This window comes from Hyla sarda, chromosome 8 (genome assembly GCF_029499605.1).
Source record: "Hyla sarda isolate aHylSar1 chromosome 8, aHylSar1.hap1, whole genome shotgun sequence".
In the NCBI taxonomy this organism is placed as follows: Eukaryota; Metazoa; Chordata; class Amphibia; order Anura; family Hylidae; genus Hyla; species Hyla sarda.
Genome location: NC_079196.1, coordinates 171,062,516 through 171,077,587, shown reverse-complemented (window position 1 = coordinate 171,077,587; position 15,072 = coordinate 171,062,516). Strand labels below are relative to the sequence as shown.

Here is a 15,072-nt window from a genome sequence, read left to right as displayed (position 1 = left end):
TAATAAAATGATACATACGTTCTCTTAAGAAAAGGATCCTTCATTAGATGACAATATGAGTATTGTGTGTTCTAGTGACATTAGCTCATTGGAGGAACAGGAAAACATGACACAACTTAATTCTGCAACTGAAGAACCAAAACAAAGAATGAACAACTTAAAGCCTACTGGAACTGAGGAACTTCAAAATGGTAAATCTACCACCTGGGATAGTCAGTCAATTCCAGCAGCCGGCGGTCAGTATCCACAGTTCCGTTTCTGCTAGTCCTTGGCAATATTCCTTTCATTGCTGGTCTGATATCAACATGGCAATAATGCTGGGAGAGTAATTCAAGGATACCCACATGTTTCTTACAATACACAGACAATATATGGAGACTATATATTAGCGAAAATGGAAGATAGTCAGCTACTTCTTTCCTTGCGCCCGGCAGTCTCCTCAGAGATATGAAGAAAGAAAGCAAGAGCCAGCACACGGTCTTCAGATTTATTCAAAAGGTATACACAGGTAACAGGATGATACACATACCGGCACTCCGGATAGGATGTGACGCGTTTCGGGTCACGTGACCCTTTGTCAAACAGAGACTATATATTGCCTGAATGGCACAGCCTGGAGGTGGCTGACGCATGAGGAGACCATACAGTGTCTGAATGGCACAGCCTGGAGTTGGCAGAAGCATGAGGAGACCATTGAAATTTTAGAATTTTAAATACAAATGTAAGATTTTTAAATTGAAATTGAGGGTTTTGAAATTGAACTCTTAACTCCCAAGTTTTAGTGTCCCAGGCTCCGGCGTGTGGGTACAAAGGACCTAATCAAACAAGGAGTCACATGGCAGCACAATGACAGAGCCTGGAGGTGGCAGCAGTAGGAGGACACCATATAGTGGCTGAATGACACAGCCTTGAGTAAGCTGAAGCATGAGAAGAGACCATATAGTGGCTGAATGAGGCAGCCTGGAGGTGGCAGCAGCATCAGGAGTCCTGAAAGTGACCCGGTGACAGAGTGCTGCAGCGGGTGGCAATACCAGTACCCAGTCACGAAGGTGGGTGAAAAAAGGTCTAATGGGGAGGAATGTTTGTAACTGGGGAGCAGCGCCTTAAATCTGTCCATATTTGTGAAGTGTTGGTGTGGCACCATGGTCAATCTACTCTCATGCATCAGGAATTGGTGGTTGGAAATCCTGGCTGATCCATGCCTGATTCATCTTCACAAAGGTCAGTCTCTCCACATTTTTTGTGGACAGACGAGTTCTCCAGGGAAAACTCTGCTAATTGCGGCTACAAATCAAGTTTGGCTGCCCAAAAGTCCAGTGGATCTTTAAAGTGTGTTGGCATGGGCATGTCAAGGTATACCACCACCTGCTGGTTCAGGTCCTTCTCCAGGTCTACCTGCTGCTGATGAGTTGCTTCACTATGCGAGTCATCAGCGATTGTATACTCGGGCTGCTGCTGATAGAGCTGATACTGCTCTTGCCACCCCACCCCTCCCCTGCAGCCATGGCAGTGTAAGGTGAGCGCAGGGCCCCCCCGATTCCGACCTGCGAGAGGATGGACGATGGCACTGATAGGCATCTGCCAACTGACTACATAGGATGCTTCTGTAGTAGGTCATTTTGTCCTCCCTCTCAGTGGGTGTAAAAAAGGCTCCTATTTTGTGGCGGTAGCGAGCATCCAATAAGGTGGAGATCCAGAAGTCATCCCGCTGCCGAATGGTGACAATTCGGCTTTCACTATGCAAGCAGGTCAGCATGCATCGTGCCATTTGTGCAAGTGACTCGGAGGGACTCCCGGCCTCCATCTCCCCTGCATACTGCCACGGTGTGTCTGGGTCCTCTTTCTCGCCTTCCTCATAACCCTCTAGCTCCTCTGGCTGCTCCTGCTCCTCCTCTCCTGTCAGTTTACTAGAAAAAATTCCAATTTGGTGAAACCTAAACTGTGCTCCACTGTGCCCCTCCCCTTCCCCCTCCTCCAGTTCAGCCCCCACAGGACTCATGTGGCCGTGAGATGTAGGTGCCAAATCTCCAGTGCCCTGACTAGCCATTGTTTCCAACATGTGTTGTAGTAGATGAAACAGTGAAATGATGTCGTTCATACCATAATCCTGGCGATTTACTAATAATGTGGTTTCCTCAAAGGGCCTGAGCAAATGGCAGGTGTCACGTATAAGCTGCCACTGGTTCACAATGAAGTTACACAGGGCAGTACCCCTATCCACTTGGATCATCAAGAAATCGGTGATGGCTTTTCTCTGTTTGTACGGTCGTTCCAACATATGGAGGGTGGAATTCCAATGTGTGGCAATGTCACAAATCAGACTATGTTGTGGGTTACCGTTCTGATGCTGCAGCTCAAGGAGGGTGTGCTTTGCGGTGTATGAGTGGCTGAAGTGCATGCAAAGTTTCCTTCCTTGTTAGGATGTCTTGCAAATGGGGGAACACTTCAGGAACAACTTCACAACCAGATTGAAAACGTGTGCCATGCAGGGCGCATGGCTCAGCCTTCCTTGTCGCAGCACATGCAAGGTGTTCTTCCCGTTGTCAGTCCCCATGGTTCCCATTTCCAGTTTTTGTGGAGTAAGCCATACTCCAATTTCTTTACGAATTACTTTTAGCAGTTCCTCCCCTGTGTGACTCTTTTCGCAAGGCAAACCACGTGAAGAACAGCATGACACCACCGTGCCCTGCACACATGGTATGCTGAAGGGCCACTGAGACTTGTCTGGGCAGTGGAGGCTGAGGACATGGTGGAGGATGAGGAGGCGGAGTCGCACACTGTCACAGGACCAACAGGCTGAGAACGTGGAGGAGGAAGCGGTGTGACCTGTTCAAGTTGGGTTTGTGGCTGTGCAGGAACCACATTCACACAGTGAGACGTAAAGGACAGCTCCAGACGTCGATGCTGACGTGCACTTTGGTACACACCGACAGGCTCAAGGACTGGCCCACCTTCTCTTCCACAAAATTGTGCAGGACTGGCACTGCCTTCTTCGCAAAGAAATGATGGCTTGGCACTCTCCACCTCGGCTCGGCACAAGCCATCAGTTCTCTGAAATGTGCACCACTTGAAAAGGGAGGGACTGCATCACCAGCAACTTAGACAGGAGCACATTAAGCTTCTGCGCCATTGGATGAGTGAGCGCATTCTGTTGTCTCTTGGACATGGCTTTGCCAATGGATTGTTAGTGGAATGGCTGACTAAAAGTAGGAGGAGCAGAAGCATCTGCAATGACAGAAGGAGGATATGACACACAGCTCCCTGAGGTGGTGGAGCCTTGGCTGGCTAAAAGAGGGAGTGGAGTTCCACTGGGTCATGCAGCAGGCTGGACCACTACATTGGAGACACGGTTTTCCCAGGCCGCTTTATGGGGGTAAAGCATATGTTGACGCAGGGCCGTGGTGCCAACATTGAGACCCTGGCCACGCTTCAACTTCTGCTGACATATCTTGCATGTGGCTACGTGAACCTCCTCCGGATGCTTGATGAAAAACTCTTGATGAAAAACTGCCAGACCGCCGAGCCGCTGATTTTCCCACCAACAGTCCGCACTAAATGACTGCTACTGCCACTGTCTCCAGGAACCCCTGTTCCACTACCTCCCGGGAAAGTAGGCTGCCACGAAACAGGTGGTCTCCCCGGGCACATTTGGCTCCAGAATTTCGACTTCTGCCACCACGCTGACTGCCAACCATGCTACCGCCTTGCTGGCTCAGCTGCTGCCTCAAGGGCAACCTGCAACTCTCTTCTCCTGATGATGATGAAGCCCCTTCTGCACCCGGCTCCCAATTGTGATCGGCTTCATCATCATCAACAAGTGTTTGCACATCACTGATGTCCTCCTCAGGTTCCTCAACAGTGTCTGCTTCAGGGCCCTGAACCCTGGCAACACCGCCTCCCACGTCACTCTCCTCATCACTACTTGCCCGCCTAGTGGAGGAAGCGTTGGAGGTCTCCTCCACTTTTTGGCTGGGAAGTAGCTGCTGACTGTCCTTTATTAGATCGTCCTCAGTGAATAGTGGAGCTGAACCCACAGCATAAGATACTTCTGTAGGGGAGGGAACAGCATAGGTCAGAGGCAATAGGAGGACAGGGACTGCTCCCGGGCCATGCCAACTGAGGGTTGTGTCTGAGGAACCCACCGACTGTTGACTGGTGGTGTCAGATGTCACTTGCAATGAAGTGGATGACCGTGTTAACCAATCGACGACGGCAGATGGGTTGCTGGTCGAGACACGACCGCTAGCTGATAACGGGAGCTCGGGCCTCTCGCTGAAACTCCTGCTGCTACTCGCCCCTAGTCTGCTGAGAACTCTGCCTGAAGGATTTAGGCCTCTACCACTCCTCTGTGCACGTCCTGGCACTTCTCTGGCTGATATACTTAGTGTGTATATGAGGGCAGTACAATACGCTTCACTATGCCTAAAACAGTATTTGTCTAGAACAGCAGCTGATATGATCTTTTGGCTGGCCTTTCACAGTATCTAGGCCCTTGACAGTTTAACAGGAACAATATAGTACACTACTTAGATGTAGGTATGAGGTATGCACTGATGAGGGCAGAAAAATGCTCTACAGTACACTTAAAAAAGTATCTGAGTACAACACCAGCTGGTGAGTACTTTGCCTGGACTTTCACAGTATGTAGGCTCTTGACAGATTAATAGGAACAAAATAGCACACTACTTAGAAGTACATATGCGGTATGCACTGATGAGGACAGAAAAATGCGCTACAATACGCCTAAAAACTCTGTATTTTTGTAAAACACCAACAGGAGATTACTTTTGTCTGTCCTTTCACAGTATGTAGGCCTTTGACAGATTAACAGGTACAAAATAGTACACTACTTAGATGTACGTATGCGGTATGCACTGATGAGGGCAGAAAAATGGGCTACAATACACCTAAAAAAGTATCTGAGTACAACACCAGCTGGTGAGTATTTTTGCCTGGACTTTCAGTATCTAGGCTCTTAACAGATTAACAGGTACAAAATAATACACTACTTAGATGTACATATGCGGTATGCACTGATGAGGGCAGAAACATGCGCTACAATATGCCTAAAAACTGTATTTTTGTAAAACAGCAGCAGGAGATTACCTTTGTCTGTCCTTTCACAGTATGTAGGCCCTTGACAGATTAACAGGTGAAAAATAGTACAATACTTAGATGTACGTATGTGGTGTGCACTGATGAGGGCAGAAAAATGTGCTATAATATGCCTAAAAACTCTGTATTTTTGTATAACACCAGCCGGTGATTACTTTTGTCTGTCCTTTCACAGTATATAGGCTCTTGACAGATTAAAAGGTACAAAATAGTACACTACTTAGATGTAGGTGTGTGGCATGCACTTATGAGGGCAGAAAAATGCACTACAGTATGCTTCAAAAACATAGTGGAGTAAAACGCCAGCCGGTGATTACTTTTGCCTGGACTTTCACAGTATCTAGGCCCTTCACAGATTAACAGGTACAAAATAGTACACTTCTTAGATGTATGCAGTATGCACTTATAAGGGCAGAAAAATGCGCTACAGTACACTTACAAAAAACATATTTTTGTAAAAAACCAGCAGTACACAACAGTGGTGCAGCCTAAAGAAGCTGTGTACTAAACACAAAATTGCACTCAAACACTATTAGGAATGGACTACAGACTGGTATAACCAGCAGATAATTTTTTGTGGAACAAAGACACTGAAAAATTATTCCTGCCTCTGCTATCCATTTTAGGAACTGTCCAGAGCAGCATATGTTTGCTATGGGGATTTTCTCCTGCTCTGGACAGTTCCTAAAATGGACAGCAGAGGTCAGCAGAGAGCACTTTGGCCATGACATCAGAGGAAATGCATTTCTTTTTTGGATTTCTCTTTAGTATACAGCCCCTAAAAATTACTGGAAGGACTTAATGAAGCGATTTGCGCCATAGAATCGCGGCGATATTCACATTCATTACAAATTGTTTTGCAACAGCTGTAGGCACACTGGTGGGGAACCACTGAGTTAGGAAACAGACTCTAGAGCAGTAATTTCAAACCATGTGCCTCGAGCAGTTGCAAAACCACAACTCCCAGCATGAACGGTCTGTCAGTGCATTCTGGGAGTTGTAGTTTTGCAACAGCTGGAGGCACACAGGTTGGAATCACTGAGTTAGGAAACAGACTCTAGCTCCATGTTACACAACCAGTGTGCCTCCAGCTGTTGCAAAACTACAACTCCCAGCGTGCACTGACAGCTAAAAGGCATGCTAGGAGTTGTAGTTATGCAACAACTGGGAAAGAACAGTTTGGAGACCTTTAAGTAGTGGTCTCCAAACTGTAGCCATCCAGATGTTGCAAAACTACAACTTCAAGCATGCCCAGACTGTCCAGACATGCTGGGAGATGTAGTTTTGCAACATCTGGAGGTCAACAGTTTGGAGACCAATGTGTAGGGGTCTCCAAACTGTGGTCCTCCAGATGTTGCAAAACTACAACTTTCAGCATGCACTGACTGTCTGAGCATGCTGGGAATTGTAGTTTTGCAACATCTGGATGGCTACAGTTTGGAGACCACAATATAGTGGTCTCCAAACTGTGCCCTCCAGGCATTTGCATGGTATGCCTGCTGTATAAATATATATAACTATATAAAAATACATCATTTTCATATATATAGTATATGAGAAAAGAATACTTTGTAGAATAGAAAAACATCAATGTATGAAATTCATATAACATTCATGACATATTTAGAAAACTACCACCCATAAAAGGCAATTGTACAATATTGATTTGCACTTTTACTGTATAAATGAAAACATATTAGAAAATTTGTTTTTCTGTACGATACAATGGTATGTTCTGTTTCATCATACTGGTATAAAAGCGTAGCTGTAGCTTTCTGCTGATGATCAATGAACAGTACACGAGCCTGAAGAAGAGCATATGTGCTTAGCATGCAACATACAGAGATAAGGTTTTATTGTATGTCAGCTCAAATTGCACATCTTGCTGAGTAGATATCTCTACAGGGTGGGATTTGGTTTTAGCCAATAGAATTGTAATTTAGTTTGTGTGAATTGGACATGCAGCCTTTAAAAAGCTACAACAATAGCCATACTACATGGACTTTTCTTGAGTTTCCAAGTCAACCCAAGACTCAACTTCACATCACAATGACTCTGACTTCAAGTGAAGGCACTCTCATCCAGGCCCTTTGGGCCAAGATTGCTCCTCAAGCCAACACTCTGGGTGCTGAGGCTTTGGAAAGGTAATATAATTTCTGTTCACCTATTAGTACTAACTTTACAATAGATTACTATGATTACAATATGTTAAAATTTTAATGGTAATCTGTATACACTGTATCAGATTACACACTACATACAGTATTGTTCATATGTTATTTATGTCATTCATTGCAGTAGACTCAATAATCTCGAATGGTTTTTATAAAAATTTCTTCCATGTATTTTCTGCATTAGTTGCTGATAGCTATGAAAAAAACATCTCTGGTATTAATTTTTATTCAAAGTATTCTAGAGTAATAGAGTATGTAGTATAACTCCCAGTTCTCTTTAAAATCAATAATAGTAGATCTGTAGTATAACTCCCAGTTAGCTATAAACATAGAAAACCTTTTTATAAAACTATACTATTTTTTTTGTTTTCATTCACTATTCTTATCCTGATTCCTTTTATTCTAGACTGTTTCTGAGCTTCCCTCAGACCAAGACCTACTTTCCCCACTTTGACTTGTCTCATGGATCTGCTGACCTCCTCAACCAAGGGGGAAAGATCTTAAATGCTCTTGGAAATGCTGCCGGTCATCTGGGTGACCTTAATAACAACCTGTCCACCCTTAGCGACCTCCACGCCTACAACTTGAGAGTGGACCCTGGAAACTTTGAGGTAAGGGATATGAAATGTTTTTATATATAAAGTTTTGTTAAGTGTACTCTATTAAAGAAAAACGGTCAGCTTGCTCCCCCTGCACTAACCAGCGGTACGGGCTGGTAGTGTGGGGGACGCTGATCAGATGATGCTTACCATGCCCGGATCCACAGCGCTGTTTGGCAGTAATCTTCTATCTTTGGTATATACTAATTAGGTGCGAACTTGCACGGGCCGTGTTAACTGGCACTCTGACGTCAGCTTTTCTGGCTGCAGCGCCGCCCAACTCATCAATATTCCTCCTCTCCCTCCGCCTCTCCCTCTTCTCCCCACTCTGTATAGGAATGTTGATGAGCTGGATGGTGATGCAGCCAAAAGCACTAATGTCAGAGTGCCAGTTAGCCCGGCCGATGCAAGTTAGCACCTAATTAGCATATACCGAAAATAGAAGATTACGGCCAAACGGCGCGGGGATCCGGGCACGGTAAGCATCAAACTGATCAGCATTCCCCGCACTACCAGCCAGTACTGCTGGTTAGTGCGGGGGGAGCAAGCTGACAGTTTTCCTTTAAGGAACGACTAACTTTTGGGAACTTCTCTAGTAACTGTTAGTATCTGTTATCAGTCTTATTTTCTCATTAGTTTTAGCAAAACCAGTAGTGGAATTTACACAAAGAAAAACTAAATTGGAAAATGTTGCACCTTTTTTCACAGATTTTTGCCCACTCGTGGTTTTGGTAAAAATAGTGACCAAGATAAGACCCATATGTTGGGTACCAAAATGCTGTGTGTGTGAATCCAGCCTTAAATTGCCAGCCAATGTTTTTTTTTGTAATGATTAACATTTTATATAAAATAACTGTATAACTCATTAGTGTGTTATATCACTTTAATGTTACTGTATGTCATTGTATTGCAATTGTACCTTCTATACAATTTAACCACTTGCATGCCTTGGGTATTTATTAATCGGAAAGGGTATTAGAATATAGGATTTGGTAAAATATTTTAGCACTTGCTACATTTTATGGTACATGTGAGAATTAACAAGCGATTTCTTCCCCTTTGCAGCTGCTGTCTCACACCATACAGGTTGTCCTGGCCGTTCACTTTCCTGATGATTTCACCGCCGAAGCACAGTCTGCTTGGGACAAATTCCTTTCTGAAGTCTCTACTGTTCTGACCTCCAAGTACAGATAAAGAAATGCTTTTGGGCGAGAAGACTACATCAGTACCTGCAGCACACCATGGTGTGGGAAGTTCAGAGGAAACTACGCACATAAGTTTGTTATCACATCCATAGCCAGTCAAAGAACATGATTCAGCTGTAATATAATTTTGTAGCTTGTGTTTTCGCACCAGTCTTTGGCTGACTTCTACTTGTGTCCACCACTTGTCCATCACAATAAACCTGGTGTATTCTTTAATGAAAGCGCATCCATTATTATTTTCATGCACAAATAATTTCAGTGATAACCTGTCTAGTTATTTCTCTTTCTCAATCTCTCTATCCATTTATCCACCTGCCTATGATACCATATTTAATCTAACTCTTTAATACATAAAGGATACATTCATCTGTTTTTTTTATTCACTTATACATATAAGCTTCTTCTGAGGTTGTGTTCACATATTCAGGTTTTTGCATTTCTTGAATATAAAGCCAGGAATGGATTCAAAAAGAGGATAAGCCTCACTCTCACCATTATACATTTCCTTCACTCACGATCTGTTCCTGGCTTTATATTCAATATTTACAATAAAAAACCTTAAAGGGGTACTTTAGACATCTTATCCCCATCAAATGGATAAGAGATAAGATGTCTGATCGCAGGGGGGTTCATCCAGTGGGACCCCGTCACCCCAGAGTTCTTAAAGGGGTACTCTGGTGAAAACCTTTTTTATTTTAAATCAACTGGTGCCAGAAAGTTAAACATATTTGTAAATTACTTCTATTAAAAAATCTTAATCCTCCCTGTACTTATTAGCTGCTGACTGCTACAGAGGAAAATCCTTTCTTTTTGGAACACTGAGGACATCACGAGCACAGTGCTCTCTGCTGACATCTCTGTCCATTTTAGCAACCATGCAGAGCAGATGTATGCTAAGGGCAGCATGGTGGCTTAGTGGTTAGCACTGCTGCTTTGCAGTGCTGGGGCCTTGGGTTCAAATCCCACTAAGGACAACAATAAATAAATAAAGACTTATTATTATTATAATAACGCCAGCAGAGAGCACTGTGCTCCTGATGTCATCAGAGAGCATTCCAAAAAGAAAATAATTTCCTCTGTAGTATTCAGCAGCTAATAAGTATAGGAAGGATTAAGATTTTTTAATAGAAGTAATGTAAAAATCTGTTTAACTTTCCAGAGCCAGTTGATTTAAAATAAAAAAGGTTTTCACCGGAGTACCCCTTTAACATTTATATCACGTGACGGCTGTGGTTGCTTGGCAGTTTTTTTTTTATGAGAAACTGCCACAAAATTGGCGTGTGAGAGATTTCATGAAAATCCTGGGAGTGTCAGACAGAGTTTACTCATAAAAAAAAAAAAAAAAAGAAAAGAAAAATAATAATAATTTTTCAGGGACCAGTTCAGTTTTGAAGTGGATTTGAGGGATCTTCATATTAGAAATACCCCATAAATGACCCCATTATAAAAATTGCACCCCCCAAAGTATTCAAAATTGCATTCAGAAATTGTATTAACCCTTTAGGTGTTTCACAGGAATAGCAGTAAGGTGAAGGAGAAAATCCAAAATCTTCATTTTACACTTGCATGTTCTTGTAGACCCAGTTTTTGAAAGTTTTACAAGGGGTAAAAGGAGAAAAAGCCCCCCCAAAATTTGTAACACAATTTCTCTTGAGTAAGGAAATACCTTATATGTGGATGTTAAGTGCTCTGTGGGTGCACTACAAGGCTCAGAAGGGAAGGAGCAACAATGGGATTTTGGAGAGTGAGTGTTTCTGACATGGCTTTTGGGGGGCATGTCACATTTAGGAAGCCCCTATGGTGCCAGAACAGCAAAAAAACTAAAAAACAACATGGCGTACTATTTTGGAAACTACACTCCTCAAGAAACGTAACAGGTGGTCCATTGACCCTTAACAACCCACAGGTGTTTGGTGACTTTTTGTTAAAGTTGGATGTGTAAATGAGTTTTTTTTTTCACTAAAATTCTGGTTTTCCCCCAAATTTAACATTTTTACAAGGGGTTATAGAACAAAATGCCCCCCAAAATTTGTTACCCCATCTCTTCTAAGTATGGAAATTCCCCATGTTAGGATGTAAAATGCTCTGCTGGTGAACTACAATGCTCAGAAAATAAGTCATATTTGGCTTTTGGAAAGCAAATTTTTCTGAAATGGTTTTTGGGGGGCATGTCACATTTAGGAAGCCCCTATGGTGCAAGAACAGCAAAAAAAAAAAAAAAAAAAACACATGGCATACTATTTTGGAAACTACATCCCTCAAGGAACATAACAAGGGGTACAGTGAGCTTTAACATCCCACAGGTGCTTGACAAAGTTGGGCGTGAAAAACAAAAATGTTATTTTTTATTACTAAAATACCCCAAATTTTTAATTTTCACAAGGAGTAATTGGAGAAAAAGCCTCCCAAAATTTGTAATTCCATTTCTTCTGAGTATGGAAATACCCCATATGTGGATGTAAAGTGCTCAGTGGGTGATCTACAATGCTCAGAAAAGAAGGTGTGCTTTTGGTGAGAGAATTTGGTTGGAATAGAAATGGGAGGCCATGTGCATTTACAAAGCCCCACATGGTGCCAGAACAGTGGACCCCCACATGTCAACCCAATTTTGGAAACTACACCCCTCACAGAATTTAATAAGGGGTGCAGTGTACATTTGCACCCCACTGGCATTTGACAGAACTTTGGAACAGTGGGCTGTGCAAATAAAAAATTTAATTTTTCATTTTCACGGACCACTGTTCCAAAAATCTGTCAGACACCTGTGAGGTATAAATGCTCACTCTACCCCTTATTACAATACATGAGGGGTGTAGCTTCCAAAATGGGGTCACATGTGGGGGGGGGGGTCCACTGTTCTGGCACTATGGGGGCTTTGTAAACACACATGGCCTTCAATTTCGGACACATTCTCTCTCCAGAAGCCCAATTGCGCTCCTTCTCTTCTGAGCATTGTAGTGCACCCGCAGAGCACTTTACATCCACACATGGGGTATGTTCTTACTCAGAGGAAATGGGGATATACATTTTGGGGGGCTTTTTTCCTATTCTCCCTTGTGAAAATGAAAACTGTACGGTAACACCAGCATTTTAGTGCAAAAAATTGCAAAAAAATTTTTTTCAAACTTTAACAGAAATTTGTCAAACACCTGCAAAAAAGAACCCAAAAATTGTAACGCTCCGTTTTGGAAACACTGCCGTACAATATTTTTTTTTTTTATTGGGGGAAGGGGGGACTGTGTAGGGGTAGATGTATATGTAGTGTTTTACCCTTTATTATGTGTTAGTGTAGTGTAGTGTTTTTAGGGTACATTCACACGGGCAGAGGTTAACAATGAGTTTCTCGCTGGGAGTTTGAGCTGTGGTGAAAAATTTGGCACATCTCAAACTTGCAGCAGAACTCGCTGTAAACCCGCCCGTGTGAATGTACCCTGTACAAATTTTCATAATGGTGTTTTTGGGTACAAACATTTTTTTTTGTCTTCACCATACATTTTGTGGTAAAATTAGTGATGTAATTACAAAGTGCAATTAGAACAACAAGCCATGTGGATCAAAAATTGATGGATTATCGAAAGAGTTTTGGATTTTGAAGGTGAGACGGAAAAAAATGCAAAAAAAAATAAGTCACTGTGTAACTAAGGGGTTAATCCACAATAACATTGATTGTTTTGATACTATATAAGAGAATTGATTAGAGGGGACACTTTGTTTTATTATAGGGAGTACTGAATGCCAGGAAAGTAGTATTGGCTTTTTTCTATATTCCGCCACCCTTCTCTGTGAGGTGCTTAGCTCCTTGGTTGAATTTATTAAAGATAAGGAAAACCACGTAATTTATGTTGGGGGGGGGGGGGGGTACTTTAACTGTTTATTAGATCCAAACTTAGATTATCTGGAAAAAAAAATGCAGTTGGGCCGGGCCTCCCCGCTCAAAAACTTTCAGATAGAGATGGGGCTACATGATGTCTGGCGGAAGTTAAAGGGGGAACAGAAAGTATATTTGTGCTTTAATCCTTCATATAAAACAGCTTCGAGAATTGATTTAATACTAGCCATTGAGAAAGCTTTCCGGGGGATTATGGCTATGAAATACGAGGCCAAAACATTATTTAAAAAAACAGGAGGTGGACTTAGACAGACAAATAGAGGCCCTGACAAAAAAATTTGAGAAAGATCCAAAACAGGATAATCTTATAAAATTTGAAGCAAAAAGGAAAGAATTGGTACTTTTGATGCAAAAAAAAGACCCAGAATAAAATGTTTTTTGGGGGCAGGAAATAGACTGTGAGGGTGGACGGCCCAAACATTTTTTGTCAAAAATTATAGCTTACTAAAGACAGAGGGCATGTATAAAATTCATCAGAAATGAGAAAGGAGAAGTAATGAATGAGGAGGAAGAGATTAAGAGAGAGTTCTCCTCTTTCTTTTCTGATTTTTATACATCGGATATTAAAAGTACAGATATGGAAATTGATAAATTTCTGTCCCAGGTTCCAATACGTCAACAATAAAAAGTTGAATTAAGGAGGAAATGAAGAGGCCAATAGCAATAGAGGAACTAAAACAGGCCCTTCGATCTTTTTCCGGAAATTCCTCACCCGGATCTGATGGTTTTCAATTCGAAATTTATGAGACTAGAAGGAGTATTGATCCCAAAACTTTTAGAAGTCATTAATGAATCCTGTAGGGTGGGAGAGCTACCAGCTAGTATGAGTGAAGCTGTCATTGTGTTAATCCCCCCCAAAAAAATAAGGATCCAGGAGAGGTAGAGTCTTACCGGCCTATTTCTCTGCTGAACACGGATATGATAATATTGGCCAAAGTATTGGCCAGAAGAATGAAGCCGTGCTTGCTTAGTATAAATAGTAGAGAACAGGCAAGAATTATGCCAAAGAGATCAGTCTTTGATAACATCCATGAAGTAAATGCAAATGTCCAGATAAGGGGTGGCCCTTACCACTCCATCCTGTCATTGGATGCGGCCAAAGCCTTTGACAGGGGGGAGTAGCCAAAGTAATGGAGAAGTTGGGCTTTGGCACTAGTTTTATGAGGATTGTTAAAACTTTGTACACATCGGAGACCTCACAGAAAGCTTCACTCTGCATAGGGTAACTAGACAAGGCTGCCCACTATTTCCTTTGTTATTTATTTTATTTTATCTATTGAACATTTAACCCTTTCAGTACCCATGACGTAACGTTACGTCCTGACACCCTGGGACCCATGACGTACAGTTACGTCATGGGCAGTTCCGGTCCCCGCCGTGCGCCGGGCAGAGATCGGACTGGGATGCCTGCTGAAATCATTCAGCAGGCATCCAGTGCAAATGCCCAGGGGGGTCATCAGACCCCCCCATGTCGACGATCGCGGCAAATCGCAAGTGAATTCACACTTGGGATTTGCGCGATTCCGGGTCATTACGGGTCTATAGTGACCCGGTGACCCGGAATGTAAGGGGGATCGCGGGTGTCTAAGACACCCAGGAACCCCCCTGAAGCGATAGGAGTGAAGTGGCACGGGTGCCACCCCTCCTATCCCTGCTATTGGTGGTCTAGACGCGACCACCAATAGTAGATCGGGGGCGGGGGGTTTACTTTCGTTTTCCCTGTCCTGCCCTCCCACAATAGGCGGGGCAGGACGGGGAAACTACGGGGACCGGTGCCAAAGATCCACTTACCGATCCGGGCGGGCGACGGAGGCTGCAGGCGACGGAGATCGGCGGGCGGCGATGACGTGCGGCTGGATCCGACGGAAGCCGGTGGGTTTCCTAGCAACATCTGGAGGGTACAGTTTGAGACCATTGTACAGTGGTCTCTAACTGTAGCCCTCCAGATGTTGCAAAACTACAACTCCCAGCATGCCCAGACAGCTGTTTGGGCATGCTGGAATATGCAGTTTTGCAACAGCTGGAGGGCTACAGTTTGAGACCACTATATAGTGGTCCCTAAACTGTAGCCCTCCAGATCTTGCAAAACT

At 43.2% G+C, this 15,072-nt stretch overlaps 1 protein-coding gene across 1 annotated transcript; it reads left to right on the top strand.

The window, feature by feature from the left end:
• Positions 1-6,965: 6,965 nt before the first annotated feature.
• LOC130284294 (hemoglobin subunit alpha-3-like) lies at positions 6,966-9,290 on the top strand. The gene is made up of 3 exons (XM_056534517.1): positions 6,966-7,259; positions 7,696-7,900; positions 8,954-9,290. Exons 1-3 carry the CDS (start codon positions 7,075-7,077, stop codon positions 9,080-9,082), a joined length of 519 nt encoding a protein of 172 aa, XP_056390492.1. The 5' UTR covers positions 6,966-7,074; the 3' UTR covers positions 9,083-9,290.
• Positions 9,291-15,072: the final 5,782 nt, after the last annotated feature.

Coding starts and splice junctions, on each gene's coding strand:
- LOC130284294 (XM_056534517.1), top strand. CDS start 7,075: ATGCAGCCTTTAAAAAGCTACAACAATAGCCATACTACATGGACTTTT. Junction 7,260..7,695: donor GGTGCTGAGGCTTTGGAAAG/GTAATATAATTT, acceptor CTTTTATTCTAG/ACTGTTTCTGAGCTTCCCTC. Junction 7,901..8,953: donor TGGACCCTGGAAACTTTGAG/GTAAGGGATATG, acceptor TCCCCTTTGCAG/CTGCTGTCTCACACCATACA.